The following is a 17,781-nucleotide window of genomic DNA, read 5'->3' on the forward strand; positions in this document are numbered from 1 at the left end:
AGCTCATGGTCTAGCTGAAGAGGTGCACATACAAACAGATCATTACAATTCAGTATGTTAAGTGCAACAATCTGAACAAGACACATACAGTGCCCCAGAGCAAGGGAACCTTGCCACACCAGGTGAAGAGCTCAAAGGAGAACTCTCAGTGTGTATCATTAACGTAGAGGCAGGATTTACACCTGGGAGATGGATGAGTCTCTTCAGGGACAGTGTGTTGAGTGAGAAGATTAGGGGCTGTGAACAGAATCCTGGAGAAAAACAACTTTGAAGGAGTGAGCTGTGGAGAGGAGATGAAAAGAGAGACTGAAAGAAAATAGAGAGTTTGGGAGAAGCACAAGAGTCCAGCTGAACTAGGAAAGTCTGCAGACCCATGGTCAAAGAGGGGCAAGAATGAGGCCTTGCGGTTGGCTTAAGGTGGCTTTTACTTTTGTTTACTATAATACCAGAAAACAAGCTATGAAAAGGCTGACACAACATCAAAGATACATGAGTAGACCCTGTAATACATGCTTAGAAACAGTCTATGTAACAGTCCCATGTCTACCTCATCTATAGCACTGAACACAATTTCTAAGATTTTTATGGATAGTTTATAGTATTTGTTTCTTTCTTGAAACTGGACCAGTTTTATGTCCCAAAGCCCATATTTTCAGAGTTCCTGGGACTTTAGAGTTTCTGGGCATTGGGTGGTCAGAACAGAAAGCCATGACTGTAATACTCAAAGTCACCTGTCACTACTGCCACCACTGGCACCCAACCCAGTGAACATCTGACTTGAGTAAGTAATTCCATGCAGTCTCCTGACTGAATTAATCACCTCTCTGAGGTCTTACACTGAACACCAGTCTGGCAGCATTACTGCTTTGTGACATCTACCGCACACACATTTTGCATAAGGAACATTTTTGTTGTGGACATAATGCATTTAGACAGAACACCTTCTAATTTCTTTTTGTGGAAAATTATACTCAGAATGCCATGTTTATTTAAATGCTGAAGTGAAATGCTTCATAGGAAGCAGAATCCTTTATCTCCTTTCCCAGGATGGAATCCTGACAAAGGTATGTTTTATTCCCCAAGGTTACCCTTGTACCTAGAATAGTGGGTGGCGCAGAGGAGGAATTTATACATGTTTGCTGAATGACTACATGATAATTTATCTATAGTAACTAAACTGCTAAAAGCAATCACATGCTTTTAATTTTCAGTACATTTTATACTTGAAGAATAACATAGAGAAATACAGAGAAGGACAAGAAGCCCTCATGCACACCTCAAGTGACTTGTCTCGGCAACTAATAGCTCAGGAGGGTAAGTAACGTGTTGGTGCTTATATTAGTCAGGGTTCTTTTGCAGGACAGAATAGGATATGTGTATATATGAAAGGGATCTTATTAAGGAGAACTGACTCACATGATCACAAGGTAAAGTCCCATGATAGGCATCTGCAAGTTGAGGAGCAAGGAATCCAGTGGTGGATCAGTCAGAGTCCCAAAGCCTCACAAGTGGGGAAGCCGACAGTGCAGCCTTCAGTCTGTGGCCAAAGGCCCAAGAGCCCCTGCCAAACCACTGGTGTAAATCCAAGAGTCCAAAAGCTGAAGAACTTGGAGTCCAATGTTTGAGGGCAGGAAGCATCTAGCACAGGAGAAAGAGGAAGCTCGGAAGACTCAGCCAGTCTAGCCACGCTGGCAGCTGATTAGATGGTTCCCACCCAGATTGAGAGTGGGTTTGCCTCTCCCAATCCACTGACTCAAATGTGGATCCCCTTTGGTTAACACCCTCATAGACATACCCAGGAACAGTACTTTGCATCCTTCAATCCAATCAAGTTAACAATATTAACCATTATAGTGTTCTTTACACATAAAGTTTTTACTTCATTTAAATCCAGTTTATTGACTTGCATACAAAAAAATGCACCCATTTTTAGATTAGTGAATTTTGACAAATGTACATGCCATTGTAACCACTACCACCACAAGCAAGATATAGAGCATTTTCATGACTACAAAATTTTCTCTGTATCCCTTTGCCGTTGATCACCTACCCCATCTCTAGTTCCTGGAAACCACTGATCTGCTTTCTGTCATTAATAATGAGATATAAATGAATTGACAGAGTGTGCACACTTTTATACCTGGCTTCTTTCACTCAGCGAATTGTTTTAAGATTCGTCCAAGTTGTTGCATGGCTCATTAGTTTGTTCCTTTTTATAGCTGTACAGTAGAATCCCATTGTATAGATATACCATATTTTGTTTATTCATTCATCAGTCAAAAGACATTTAGATTATTTCCAGTTTGGGATAATTATGAATGAAGCTATTGTGAATATTTGTTTACAAGTGTTTTTATGGCCATGTTTTCATTTCTCTTGGGTAAAATACCTATAATGGAATTGCTGAGTTATATAGCAATTAGTGTATGATTAACTTTATAGGAAATATATATGGTTAGTGTACGATTAACTTTATAAGAAACCGCCAGACAAATTTGCCAGAGTGGTTGTTAAGTGTCTCATCCCACTAACAATGGAGAAGAGTTCCCATTGCTCTGCATCCTCATCAACACTTAAAATGGTCAAAATGCTTTAAATTGTTAATATTTTGGTCATTTTAATAGGTATGTAATGGCATTTCATTGTGATTGTAACTTGTACTTCTGTAATGAGTAATGTTGTTGAGTATACTTTTTCGTGTGTTTCTTGGCCATTTGAATATTATCTTTAGTGACAAATATTGCAAACATAGTAGCTGAAGACAAATTATTTACTTTGCTCACAAAATGGCAATTAGATCAGAGCTTGTTGAAGACAACGAAATGTCTGCTCTGCACGGCATCAGCCAGGGCAACTTGAAGGCTGAGGATAATTCAGCAGCCGGGAACTGAAATCATCTGAAGATTCACTCATTCCTGTGTCTGAAGTTGATGCTGGCCCTCAGCTGGATCTCGAGGGAGACCATGGGCCAGAACACCTCCTCATGGCCTCTCCATGTAGCTGTTTGGCCTGCTGGGTTCCAAAAGCATCCCAAGAGAATGAAGTGGAAGTTCATGGCGTGTTATGACCTAGCCTCAGTCAGAGTATTACTCTCACAGTATGCTAATGGTTGAGGCAGTCACTCAGGTGCAAGGGGAGGGGTCATAGCCACCACCTCTCAATGGAAGAAGTGTCAGCATCATGTCAGGGAAAAAAACTTGTGGAATGGAATATATTGTGGGGATATCTTTGGAAAATACAATCTGTCACATGTCTGTCCAAATCTTTTACTCATTGCATTGTGTTGTTTTCTTATTATCCAGTTAAAATCTTTATGTTTTCTGGAAATGAGTCCTTTTTCTGTCTGAAGCTTGACTTTTCATTTTCTTCATGATGTCTCAGAAAGAGTAAACATTTTTCATTTGAACGAAGCCCATCTATCGATTTTGTCTTTTAAGGTAGTACTTTTTGTTTCCTGCCTAAAACATTTTTGCCTACCCCAGGCTCTTCAATATTTTCTTGTATAATTTTTTTAGTTTTAGTGTTTATGTCTAGATCTCTAATTCATTTCAATTGAACTTTGTTTTTATTATACTTTAAGTTTTAGGGTACATGTGCACAACGTGCAGGTTAGTTACATATGTATACATGTGCCATGTTGGTGTGCTGAACCCAGTAACTCGTCATTTAACATTAGGTATATCTCCAAATGCTATCCCTCCCTGCCTCCCCACCCCACAACAGGCCCCGGTGTGTGATGTTCCCCTTCCTGTGTCCATGTATTCTCATTGTTCAATTCCCACCTATGAGTGAGAACATGCGGTGTTTGGTTTTTTGTCCTTGCAATAGTTTGCTGAGAATGATGGTTTCCAGCTTCATCCATGTCCCTACAAAGGACATGAACTCATAGTTTTTTATGGCTGCATAGTATTCCATGGTGTATATGTGCCACATTTTCTTAATCCAGTCTATCAGTGTTGGACATTTGGGTTGGTTCCAAGTCTTTGCTATTGTGAATAGTGCCGCAATAAACATACGTGTGCATGTGTCTTTATAGCAGCATGATTTATAATCCTTTGGGTATATACCCAGTAATGGGATGGCTGGGTCAAATGGTATTTCTAGTTCTAGATCCCTGAGGCATCGCCACACTGACTTCCACAATGGTTGAACTCGTTTACAGTCCCACCAACAGTGTAAAAGTGTTCCTATTTCTCCACATCCTCTCCAGCACCTGTTGTTTCCTGACTTTTTAATGATCGCCATTCTAACGGGTGTGAGATGGTATCTCATTGTGGTTTTGATTTGCATTTCTCTGATGGCCAGTGATGATGAGCATTTTTTCTGTGTCTGTTGGCTGCATAAAAGTCTTCTTTTGAGAAGTGTCTGTTCATATCCTTCGCCCACTTGTTGATGGGGTTGTTTTTTTCTTGTAAATCTGTTGGAGTTCATTGTAGATTCTGGATATTAGCCCTTTGTCAGATGAGTAGATTGCAAAAATTTTCTCCCATTCTGTAGGTTGCCTGTTCACTCTGATGGTAGTTTCTTTTGCTGTGCAGAAGCTCTTTAGTTTAATTAGATCCCATTTGTCAATTTTGGCTTTTGTTGCCATTGCTTTTGGTGTTTTAGACATGAAGTCCTTGCCCATGCCTATGTCCTGAATGGTATTGCCTAGGTTTTCTTCTAGGGTTTTTATGGTTTGGGGTCTAACATGTAAGTCTTTAATCCATCTTGAATTAATTTTTGTATAAGGTGTAAGGAAGGGATCCAGTTTCAGCTTTCTACATATGGCTAGCCAGTTTTCCCAGCACCATTTATTCCATAGGGAATCCTTTCCCCATTTCTTCTTTTCGTCAGGTTTGTCAAAGATCAGATTGTTGTAGATATGTGGCATTATTTCTGAGGGCTCTGTTCTGTTCCTTTGGTCTGTATCTCTGTTTTGGTACGACTACCATGCTGTTTTGGTACGACTACCATGCTGTTTTGGTTACTGTAGCCTTGTAGTATAGTTTGAAGTCAGGTAGCATGATGCCTCCAGCTTTGTACTTTTGGCTTAGGATTGACTTGGCAATGTGGGCTCTTTTTTGGTTCCATATGAACTTTAAAGTAGTTTTTTCCAATTCTGTGAAGAAAGTCTTCGGTAGCTTGATAGGGATGGCATGGAATCTATAAATTACCTTGGGCAGTATGGCCATTTTCACGATATTGATTCTTCCTACCCATGAGCATGGAATGTTCTTCCATTTGTTTGTATCCTCTTTTATTTCACTGAGCAGTGGTTTGTAGTTCTCCTTGAAGAGGTCCTTCACATCCCTTGTAAGTTGGATTCCTAGGTATTTGATTCTCTTTGAAGCAATTGTGAATGGGAGTTCACTCATGATTTGGCTCTCTGTTTGTTATTGGTGTATAAGAATGCCTGTGATTTTTGCACATTGATTTTGTATCCTGAGACTTTGCTGAAGTTGCTTAGCAGCTTAAGGAGATTTTGGGCTGAGACAATGGGGTTTTCTAAATATAAAATCATGTCATCTGCAAACAGGGACAATTTGACTTCCTCTTTTCCTAATTGAATACCCTTTATTTCCTTCCCCTGCCTGATTGCCCTGGCCAGAACTTCCAACACTATTTTGAATAGGAGTGGTGAGAGAGGGCATCCCTGTCTTGTGCCAGTTTTCAAAGGGAATGCTTCCAGTTTTTGTCCATTCAGTATGATATTGGCTGTGGGTTTGTCATAGATAGCTCTTATTATTTTGAGATACGTCCCATCAGTACCTAATTTATTGAGAGTTTTTAGCATGAAGGGCTGTTGAATTTTGTCAAAGACCTTTTCTGCATCTATTGAGATAATCATATGGTTTTTGTCATTGGTTCTGTTTATATGCTGGATTATGTTTATTGATTTGCATATGTTGAAAAAGCCTTGCATCCCAGGGATGAAGCCTACTTGATCATGGCGGATAAGCTTTTTGAAGTGCTGCTGGATTCAGATTGTCAGTATTATATTGAGGATTTTCACATTGATGTTCATCAGGGATATTGGTCTTAAATTCTCTTTTTTTGTTGTGTCTCTACCAGGCTTTGGTATCAGGATGATGCTGGCCTCATAAAATGTGTTAGGGAGGATTCCCTCTTTTTCTATTGATGGGAATAGTTTCAGAAGGAATGGTACCAGCTCCTCCTTGTACCTCTGGTAGAATTTAGCTGTGAATCCATCTGGTCCTGGACTTTTTTTGGTTGGTAAGCTATTAATTATTGCCTCAATTTCAGAGCCTGTTATTGGTCTATTCAGAGATTCAACTTCTTCCTGATTTAGTCTTGGGAGGGTGTATTTGTCAAGGGATTTATCCATTTCTCCTAGATTTTCTAGTTTATTTGCGTAGAGGTGTTTACAGTATTCTCTGATAGTAGTTTGTATTTCTGTGGGATCAGTGGTGATATCCCCTTTATCTTTTTTTATTGTGTCCATTTGATTCTTCTCTCTTTTATTCTTTATTAGTCTTGCTAGCGGTCTATCAATTTTGTTGATCGTTTCAAAAAACCAGCTCCTGGATTCATTGATTTTGTGAAGGGTTTTTTGAGTCTCCATTTCCTTCAGTTCTGCTCTGATCTTAGCTATTTCTTGCCTTCTGCTAGCTTTTGAATGTGTTTGCTCTTGCTTCTCTAGTTCTTCTAATTGTGATGTTAGGGTGTCAATTTTAGATCTTTCCTGCTTTCTCTTGTGGGCATTGCTATAAATTTCCCTCTACACACTGCTTTAAATGTGTCCCAGAGATTCTGGTATGTTGTGTCTATGTTGTTTCTTATTGGTTTCAAAGAACATCTTTATTTCTGCCTTCATTTCATTATGTACCCAGTAGTCATTCAGGAGCAGGTTGTTCAGTTTCCATGTAGTTGAGAGGTTTTGAGTGAGTTTCTTAATCCTGAGTTCTAGTTTGACTGCACTGTGGTCTGAGAGACAGTTTGTTATAATTTCTGTTCTTTTACATTTGCTGAGGAGTGCTTTACTTCTAACTATGTGGTCAATTTTGGAATAAATGTGGTGTGGTGCTGAGAAGAATGTATATTCTGTTGATTTGGGGTGGAGAGTTTTGTAGATGTCTATTAGGTCCGCTTGGTGCAGAGCTGAGTTCAATTCCTTGATATCCTTGTTAACTTTCTGTCTCGTTGATCTGTCTAGTGTTGACAGTGGGGTGTTAAACTCTCCCATTATTGTTGTGTGGGGGTCTAATTCTCTTTCCAGGTCTCTAAGGACTTGCTTTATGAACCTGGGTGCTCCTGTATTGGGTGCATATATATTTAGGATAGTTAGCTCTTCTTGCTGAATTGATCCCTTTACCATTATGTAATGGCCTTCTTTGTCTGTTTTGATCTTTGTTGGTTTAAAGTCTGTTTTATCAGAGACTAGGATTGCAACCCCTGCCTTTTTTTGTTTTCCATTTGCTTGGTAGATCTTCTTCCATCCCTTTATTTTGAGCCTGTGTGTGTCTCTGCACGTGAGATGGGTCTCCTGAATATAGCACACTGATGGGTCTTGACTCTTTATCCAATTTGCCAGTCTGTGTCTTTTAATTGGAGCACTTAGCCCATTTACATTTAAAGTTAATATTGTTATGTGTGAATTTGATCCTGCCATTATGATGTTAGCTGGTTATTTTGCTCGTTAGTTGATGCAGTTTCTTCCTAGCATCGATGGTCGTTACAGTTTGGCATGTTTTTGCAGTGGCTGGTACCAGTTGTTCCTTTTCATGTTTAGTGCTTCCTTCAGGAACTCTTTTAGGGCAGGCCTGGTGGTGACAAAATCTCTCAGCATTTGTTTGTCTGTAAAGTATTTTATTTCTCCTTCACTATGAAGCTTAGTTTCGCTGGATATGAAATTCTAGGTTGAAAATTCTTTTCTTTAAGAATGTTGAATATTGGCCCCAACTCTCTTCTGGCTTGTACAGTTTCTGCTGATAGATCAGCTGTTAGTCTGATGGGCTTCCCTTTGTGGGTAACCCGACCTTTCTCTCTGGCTGCCCTTAACATTTTTTCCTTCATTTCAACTTTGGTGAATCTGACAATTATGTGTCTTGGAGCTGCTCTTCTCGAGGAGTATCTTTGTGGTGTTCTCTGTATTTCCTGAATTTGAATGTTGGCCTGCCTTGCTAGATTGGGGAAGTTCTCCTGGATAATATCCTGCAGAGTGTTTTCCAACTTGGTTCCATTCTCCCCATCACTTTCAGGTGCACCAATCAGAGTAGATTTGGTCTTTTCACATAGTCCCATATTTCTTGGAGGCTTTGTTCATTTCTTTTTACTGTTTTTTTCTCTAAACTTCTCTTCTTGCTTCATTTAATTCATTTGATGTTCCATCACTGATACCCTTTCTTCCAGTTGATCTAATCGGCTACTGAGGCTTGTGCATTCATCATGTAGTTCTCGTGCCTTGGTTTTCAGCTCCATCAGGTCCTTTAAGGACTTCTCTGCATTCGTTATTCTAGTTAGCCATTCGTCTAATTTTTTTTCAAGGTTTTCAACTTCTTTGCCATGGGTTCGAACTTCCTCCTTTAACTTGGAGCATTCTGATCATCTGAAGCCTTCTTCTCTCAACTCATCAAAGTCATTCTCTGTCCAACTTTGTTCCATTGCTGGTGAGGAGCTGCGTTCCTCTGGAGGAGGAGAGGCACTCTGATTTTTAGAGTTTCCAGTTTTTCTGCTCTGTTTTTTCCCCATGTCTGTGGTTTTATCTACCTTTGGTCTTTGATGATGGTGACGTACAGATGGGGTTTTGGTGTGGATGTCCTTTCGGTTTATTAGTTTTCCTTCTAACAGTCAGGACCCTCAGCTACAGGTCTGTTTGAGTTTGCTGGAGGTCCACTCCAGACCCTGTTTGCCTGGGTATCAGCAGCAGAGGCTGCAGAACAGAGGATGTTGGTGAACAGCAAATGTTGCTGCCTGATCATTCGTCTGTAAGTTTTGTCTCGGAGGAGTACCCGGCCGTGTGAGGTGTCAGTCCGCCCCTGCTGGGGGGTGCCTCCCAGATAGGCTACTCGGGGGTCAGGGACCCACTTGAAGAGGCAGTCTGTCCATTCTCAGATCTCCAGCTGCGTGCTGGAAGAACCACTACTCTCTTCAAAGGTGTCAGACAGGGACATTTAAGTCTGCAGAGGATTCTGCTGCCTTTTGTTTGGCAATGCTCTGCCTCCAGATGTGGAGTCTACAGAGGCAGGCAGGCCTCCTTGAGCTGCGGTGGGCTCCACCCAGTTTGAGCTTCCCAGCCGCTTTGTTTACCTACTCAAGCCCGGGCAATGGTGGGCACCCCTCCCCCAGCCTTGCTGCCGCCTTGCAGTTTGATATCAGACTGCTGTGCTAGCAATGAGTGAGGCTCTGTGGGCGTAGGACCCTCTGAGCCAGGCGCAGGATATAATCTCCTGGTGTGCCCTTTGCTAAGACCATTGGAAAAGCACAGTATTGGGGTGGGAGTGACCCGATTTTCCAGGTGCTGTCTGTCACCCCTTTCTTTGACTAGGAAAGGGAATTTCCTGACCCCTTGCGCTTCCCAGGTGAGGCAATGCCTCCCCCTGGTTCAGCTCATGCTCGGTGCACTGCACCCACTGTCCTGCACCCACTTTCCGACACTCCCCAGTAAGATGAACCTGGTACCTCAGTTGGAAGTGCAGAAATCACCCGTCTTCTGTGTCACTCACGCTGGGAGTTGTAGACTGGAGCTGTTCCTATTCGGCCATCTTGGCTCCACCACCCTCAAGTGAACTTTTTCATATGATGTAAAGCAATGCTTGAATTTCATTGTTTTCTCTTACGCACATCCAGTTGTTTCAGTACTATTTTTGAAAAGACTATGCTTTTGCCATTGTATTACCGCAGGAACTTTTCAAAAATCAACTTTATGCAGTTGTTCCTTTATTCTAAATGCCTAACTTTATACCAATACCACACTGTCTTAATTACTATAGCTTCATATACAGTCTGAACATCAGGTAATAGAATTCTTCACCTGTATGCTATGCTTCTCTTTTAAAATTATTTTCGCTATTCTAAATTCTTTTATTTCCATATACATTTTAGAATCACCTAATCTACACACACACACACACACACACACACACCCCGCTGAGATCTTAACTGGGTTTGTGTTGAATCTATAAGTCAATGTTGGAAGAATAGACTTTTTAATAAAATTATATTTTTTAATCCAAGAATATTGTATATATCTCCATTTATTTGGGTCTTTATCTCAAAAAAATTGTACAGCTGTAGTGTAGTATCAGGTATCCCAGGACTACCCTTAAGCTTAATGATTAGCTAAAATGATTCACAGGACTCAAAAATTGTTGTACTTATGGTTATTGTTATTCCAGTGAAAGATACAGAGTAAAATCAGCAAAGGGAAAAGGCACAGAGGGCAAAGTATGAAGGAAACCTGGAGCAACCTTCTCAGGGATGCACTTAATTTCCCCAACAACAATGTGTGACCCCACATACAAAGTGTTGCCAACCAGGGAGGCTCACCCAGGCTTGAGTGTCCAGAGTACTTATGGGGTGGGAGGATGGTCAGTCATGTGGGCACAGAGTGCCTTTGTGACTGGCCTCAGCTGCTCAGACAGCCACTGAGATGCTCAGCTACTATTACTCCTTTATGCTGTTCGTGTGGTAAGTTGCACTGATTGAGTTTGACTTTTAAACCAAGCTCCCATTCTTAGCAGAAAGCCCACTTGTTCAAAAGCTTTTATTGTTCTTGTCTATTGCTAGATTCAATTTGCTAATCTTTTTGTGTTTGTGTGAAGACCACTCTGCTGTGCTAGTGCTGTGGTTTGGAAAGTGCCCCCCAGTGGAAAGCTGGGTGATCGCAGGACCCACCTCCTTTGTTTCTCTTCCAGGTGTCACAGTCCTGGGCTGCCCATTCTTCAACATCTGAAAACATTTCTTTCATATGTTTTGCTTCTTTCTTCTACTTGTTTGCAGTGGGAGGGCAGGTCCAATTCAGTTATTCTGTCATTTTAGAACTAGACATTTTTAGATAAAAATAATTTTTGAAAAAAACAAAAATGAATAACACTTTTATTAAAATGTTCAGATTGTGTCAGTAACCATCGTATTTTTTAAATCTTTATTTTAGCACAATATAAGGATCTGTGGGCTGAATTTCAGACCACAGTTAAGGTGAGTTTTGCTTGTGTGTGTTGCCTCCCTATAAATATCATATTTCCAAAAATGTTTACCTACCTAATAAGTGTGTGTGCTTTTGTGTCTGTGTGCACCTGCATGCACACACATCAGGGTGGAAATTCACACTAGCTCTGTCACTCCCCCGCAGTCCTAGATGCTACTGTGACCACCACCTCCTAAAATGTGTCTTTTTTTTTTACCAACGTCACTATGAAATCTTAATTCTTTGGGAAACTGTCTTCCCACTCTACCACTCAGTTAAGGTGGGAAGGACTTTTTTTTCATGCCCCAAATGAACACATTTTGTTTCAGGACAAAGTTGTCAGTTCTGGACTCCCTACCTCTTCATGTTTTACCAGTGCAACAACTGCATCCTCCCCACTTCAGAGTCAGATAGGCTGGGGTCAAAATCCTGGCTCTGCCACTTTCTAAGTATTTAAAGTTTACACATAATCGTCATTTAAGTATTAAAACACTGGATTAGCAAAGCGTTAAAATGTCTTTTTCACATGGAGCTGCGGAGGCCCAGAGGGTTTATGTAACTTGCTCAAGACCAAACAGTTCATGAATGTATGGGAATTTACAATCCAGATCCTGCCTGATTCCAAAGTTCCTTCTGTTAGGCTGAATCTCCTCTGCAGCTCTGTGCTTCTCTGAGGGTGAAACTAGCTTTTTATGCCGCCACCACCTTGGCTACCATTATCCACTTAAAAATTGGAGTTCAGTGAGCATTCCATTATTCTTCTCACTTGATAATCCATTTTTCCAAGATTATTTACAGAACTTTGTGAATTGGCTGTGTACACATGCACTTATTTTTATGACTGATAGCAATTTTGCATATATAATATTTTTATTTGGGACATGATCCACTTAGAATGTGTATTTATTTATGTTGTTGCAATTTATATTGACACACCCTAAAATGCCATTTCTTTAGATCTTGGTGGACAATGGTGAAGAGACCTTGCAAGACATAAAAAATCTAACAGACAAGCTGCGTGAAAGAGATGAAAAAATGCAGCATGTCAGCACATGGCTACAAGGGAGTCTTGAAGGGCTGCGTTTGCTTGTGGAACAGGAATCACCAATGGGCCTTCTTAGTAAGCAACAGCTTAGAGCTTTGGTAACATGGGACTTCCTGCTATTTTACTATATAGCTGGTAACATCAAAAGAAGAAAAAAACGTGTCAACTAAGTGACTTAGTTATCCCCAATTATGCCACAAACATTCAATTGAACATTGATACTTACTTGGGGGTTGAATACACTTGTAGTGTTATCCAATTCTGCCTTTCACTTAAGAGAATTTTCTAGATAACTAAATCTTCTTTATAATTTTTTAAAAAAGTTTATTTTAAACATTTTTCCAGAGAGGGCTTTTTAAACTCTTTTACACATTTTTTGGTCTTCTTAAACAGAAGTTGAATATAATTTTACATTTTCTTCCTGAGCTGAGTTTAGCATTACAAATAGCAACTGTTACCTTCTCAGAAAAATCTAGTGATGGCTGCGGTGGCTTCTGAGATGGTAACACATCATGTCTAACATGCTTGACTCATGAGCAAGCAGTCCAGTCTCTCCAGAGGCATATCAGCTTCATCCTCAATCCCCACAATAATGTCATGTTAGACACAGCCACAAAACTCTGTCCAGGTTAGGGCAGTGGTGAGAATTGAAGGTGAGTTCTTGCACAGGTGCAGCCCAGAGGTCCCAGTGACAGAATCATCTGGGAAGATGGGATGTGGGGGTAGAGGGAGCTTGGGAGAAGGAAAGAGAACAGAGTTTAGAAGAGAGATGGAGTGACGAGACAAGAATACTGTCATCTGGCAAGTGTACAAATCAATTTGGGGTTATTAAGGCTTAATTTTAAAGAGCATAATCACTAGATAAGCAATTTTGAAGGTAGGATGTAGAAAGTAAAATGGGATAAAAGTAAAAAGAGCTGGATGCAGTGACTCATGGTTATAATCCCAGCACTTTGGGAGGCTGAGGCAGGAGGATTGCTTGAGACCCAGTGTTTGAGACCAGCCTGAGCAACATAATGAGACCCTGTCTCTACAAAAATAATTTTTTTTTTTGTTGAGATGGGAGAATTGCTTGAGCCTGGGAGGTCGAGGCTGCAGTTAGCCATGATTGTGCCACTGCACTCCAGCCTGGATGACAGAGTGAGACCCTGTCTTAAAATAAATGTAAAAAGAGGGATAGTGATAAGATTAAAAACATTCCAGTATTTGGCAAAACCTGTGTTCTGGGGCATTGCTTGACAGAAGAAATAACGTTTCAGTGGCCAATGAAGAACTTTGTGGGTAAACCCTCTTAGCTGCAAAGTCATTTCGATGGTCCTGCCTGGTGATCATGATAAGCCTGGTGATACTTATGATGTACGAATGCATAAAGGATCCCTTGTGGGCCTTGCTTCTATTTGTATTTCCTTTGCTAGTCCAGGCCATTCCTTCCAACTATAGATCAAGCAAAATTTTGAGAGCTAAATCATCTCTAAGTGTCAAGGGCACTGTCTTTACATGAATTAATCTTCCATTTTTATCTGAAGCCTGATGGAATCTTTGTGTTGCAACAAATTTAAATAGACTCTTTGAGAAAGTTTCACTGAATTACTAATATCATATTTCCTTTTTCATATATTTTGAGGTCTGATGGATAATCTATGACAAGTAGAGACTGGCAGTGTGGAAATAAAAAGACCACCCAAATGAGAATAAGCAGAGGCTGTTTATGCAGAGCTTGCTATAGCAATGGAGCCAGGCACTGTCTTAGTTTGTTCAGGCTACTGTAACATTCTGTACACTGGGTAGCTTATAAATAACACAAATTTATTTCTCACAGTTCTTGAGGCTGAGAAGTCCAAGATCAAGGCACTGGCAGGTTTGGCTTCTGCTGAGGTCCCACTTTCTGGTTCATGGAATGGTGCTTCCTCACTGTGTCCTCAAATCATTTAAGGGGTAAGGCAGCACACTGGGGCCTCTTTGATAAGGGCACAAATCCCAAGACTTAATCACCTCCCAAAGGCCACACCTAATACACACCGGAGATTAGGTTTCAACATAGGAATTTTGGAGGAGACACAAACTCTCAGACCATAGCAGCCACGATTACTTGCTTTTCTCTTTTTTTCTTTTTCTTTTTCTTTTTTTTTTTTTTTTTTGAGACAGGGCCTCTCACTCTGTTGCCCAGACTGGACTGCAACCTCTGCCTCTCAGTCTCATGCAATCCTCTCACCTCAGTCTCCCAAGTAGCAGGGACTACAGCCACATGCCACTGTGCCTGGCTGCTGTGTGTGTGTGTGTGTGTGTGTGTGTGTGTGTGTGTGTGTGTGTGTATTTTGGAGACGAGGTTATGCCATGTTGCCCAGGCTGGTCTTGACCTCCTGAGCCCAAGCAATCCTCCTGCCTCAGCCTCCCGAAGTGCTGGGATTATATGTGTGTGCCACGGACCTATTGCACTAAACAAAGCAGGGCGAACGCGGGAATAAAAGACAAAGACAAGAGAGTATATTTGGAAGAAGGGGTCAGGGGGCACCTTGCCTCTAGTGGACAAGGGCCCTGAACTTTACACAGCCCTCTGTATTTATTAAGCAAAAGAGATAGCGAGGTGTGTGTGGGGGGGGTGGGGGTTGATTGTCAGCCAGCAGCTTGATTCACAGCAGGCTTGCAAGACTGCATTCTTAGAACAATAGGTGCTAGATTCCTCAACAGATAACTTCAAGGAACCCAGTGCCAGGGAGTGAGGCCCTCAGCAAACCCTTTGGTGGCAGGGCAGTGTGAGTTTGCTCACATCCTGCGTTCATGATAAACAGTTTGCTGTTTGGTCATATAGCCTCCAGCAGAATGCTGAGTTGGTCACATCCCACGGGCCTTCGGCTCCCTACAGGTGTGAGCCACCATGCCAGCTAAGCTCTGCTTCTTACATGTTACCTAACCTCCACTCCTCAGTCTCCCCAGTTGTAAAATATCACTGATAACTAACAGGAGTTATAAAACACCAGACCCATATTAGGCACTCATCAGATCCCTGAAACCTACCACCCTCCTAGGGAGGTGATAGTAAAGTTTGAATTTACTATTCAATTCCTTGGCCATCTCTGAGCCACCTGTAATCTCCCAGCTTTTGAATGTTCCCTGTTGAATGGGTTCTGCCACAGGACTTCTGGAGAAGCCCTTATCTCAGTTCAGCATCCCTCTGCTGTCCTCTTCTGGCCATGATAGTCACTGCAGCCCTGCAGGTCCTGCCCTCTCCAGGATCACTGCACTAGCTTCATTAACATTGGGCACTTTGGAGCCTGACACTGGAGCAGATGTTACAGTGACAAAGTTGAATAAACTCCAGGCCCTGAACCTTAAAGTGCATACCCTGTGAGAAACAGACAATTGAAGAGCTGATTAAAATACAATGGATTCCTTCTAGAAAGTGGCTACCAGAGTGTAAAGCTCTGTCTTATTGGATGTTGGAGTACACAGGGATACCTTCCTAAAGAAGCACAGACATAAGCTGGTCAAGAACTGCCAAGTAGCAAGGCTGAGTGGAGATCTGCTGGGGGAACCAACCAGCAAGAGTGTGGAATAGGCTTGTCAGAACGTTAAAGGCCAGACTTCTTCCTGAAAACTAATTACTAAAAACTTACTTTTTGCCTTAATTTTATTTCTTGTAAATCAAAGGTAAATAAGTTAATTCTTAGTGTATATGTAAGCTAAACAGTAACTTAGTACAGTTATTTTTAAAGTAAAAAGAACTTTGTCTTAAAATTACAAAAGTCCTTGAGTATTACATCATATATTATGTTAGGTTACATAAATAATTTGTGTATTAACCAAATATCTTGATACATGGGCTATGGAAGATATTTTTAGGATGAGGCACTTTAAAAGAAACAGTAAAAAAATCAGTTTATATAACTATCAAAGTTATCTCTGTTATTGTGATGAGAGGCTTGATACAATCATCTACATTTTGATTAATTCTAAAAAAGCACCTCCTTATAATTAAAGCAGAATCAAAATTTCAGTGAGAAGAAAGAAAATCATTTGCCCAGTACTTGTCTCTTGGAAAAATTAGGATCTGAAATAGGAGGAGTTTAGATCAGTGGTTCTCAAATATTAGAATCACCTGGAGATTTTTAAAAAATCCCTCTGCTCGGCTGGGCGTGGTGGCCCCTGCCTGTAATCCCAGTACTTTGGGAGGCTGAGGTGAGCAGATCACTTGAGGTCAGGAGTGTGAGACCAGCCTCACCAACATGGTGAAACCCCATCTCTACTAAAAATACAAAAATTAGCTGGGTGTCATAGTGGGCACCTATAATCCCAGCTGCTTGGGAGGCTGAGGCATGAGAATCACTTGAACCCAGGAGGTGGAGGTTGCAGTGAGCCGAGATCGCATCACTGCACTTTCAGCCTGGTGACAGAGCGAGACAGTGTCTAAAAAAAAAAAAAAAAAAAAAAAAAAAAAATCCCTGTGCTCAAACACAGACCAATTCAACATGAATCTCTAGGCGTGGGGTGGGGCCCGGGCATTATTTTTTTAAATCTCTCCAGATGGTTTCAATGTGCAGTAGTCTCGCAAACCAATGGTTTTAGACAAATATATAACAAGGTAGTTATTAAATTTATCAACTGACCCAAATTAATCAAGAAAACACAGATTTAGTATCCCTGGTCTGAAAATCCAAAAATCCAAAATGCTCCAAAACCCAAAGCTTTTTCAGTACCAACATGATGCTCAAAGAAAATTCTCTTTGGAGAATTTAAGATTTCAGATTTTAGGATTACAGATACTGAACTGTAAGTATAATGCAAATATTCCAAAATCTGAAAATACCCGAAATTCGAAACACTTCTGGTCTCAAGCATTTTTGAATATGAGATATTCAACCTGTATTTTGACTTTTAAATTACCTCTTCAGGACTGGTTAGCAAAATTACCATACACTGTAGTGATGAGGATTGTGATGTGCTACAAGGGCCTAAGTCAAAACTTAACAAAGACAAGGGTTGATTTTTAAATTTCTAATGACCACGTTTTAACAAATTATTTAGTAAAATTAGCAACTACAGTGGCTATAAGTTGTTCTAGTCTTATTTTTAACAAAGCAAATTAAAAATGCAGATATATATTAAGTATTCTGGAAATTATTTGCCCGTGAGGCCTTGTAATTATAATTTCTTCTTTTGTATATATACTTTTCTGCTAGAACAGGACATATGAAAAAAATGATTGTAAAAATGGCCCCAAGCAGACCAGAAGATATAGTCCTAGTAATCAGACACATGACACCCTCCCCACTCTACCCCGATTATACAATTACTCAATTGAGGATTCTTTGGGCAACTCAGATTTTTTTTTTTTTTTTTTTTTGAGACAGAGTCTCGCTCTGTCGCCCAGGCTGGAGTGCAGTGGCGCAATCTCGGCTCACTGCAAGCTCCGCCTCCCGGGTTCACGCCATTCTCCTGCCTCAGCCTCCGAGTAGCTGGGACTACAGGCGCCCGCCACCGCGCCCGGCTAATTTTTTGTATTTTTTAGTAGAGACGGGGTTTCACCGTGGTCTCGATCTCCTGACCTCGTGATCCGCCCGCCTCGGCCTCCCAAAGTGCTGGGATTACAAGCGTGAGCCACCGCGCCCGG

General features: G+C 41.0%; 1 protein-coding gene across 2 annotated transcripts in view; it reads left to right on the forward strand.

Moving 5' to 3' along the window:
• The window catches only part of CCDC175 (coiled-coil domain containing 175), a 78,967-nt gene that overhangs the window by 61,018 nt on the left and 168 nt on the right, over positions 1-17,781 (forward strand). For both annotated transcript variants that reach the window (XM_055289212.2, XM_063644554.1), the window contains 4 exons: positions 1,212-1,314; positions 11,096-11,139; positions 12,086-12,248; positions 13,993-14,108. In XM_055289212.2, coding sequence (XP_055145187.1) covers positions 1,212-1,314; positions 11,096-11,139; positions 12,086-12,248; positions 13,993-14,105 — 423 coding nt within the window. In that variant the 3' untranslated portion in view covers positions 14,106-14,108. The remainder of the gene's footprint in view (positions 1-1,211; positions 1,315-11,095; positions 11,140-12,085; positions 12,249-13,992; positions 14,109-17,781) is intronic.

Source organism: Symphalangus syndactylus, chromosome 8, assembly GCF_028878055.3.
Source record: "Symphalangus syndactylus isolate Jambi chromosome 8, NHGRI_mSymSyn1-v2.1_pri, whole genome shotgun sequence".
NCBI lineage: Eukaryota > Metazoa > Chordata > Mammalia > Primates > Hylobatidae > Symphalangus > Symphalangus syndactylus.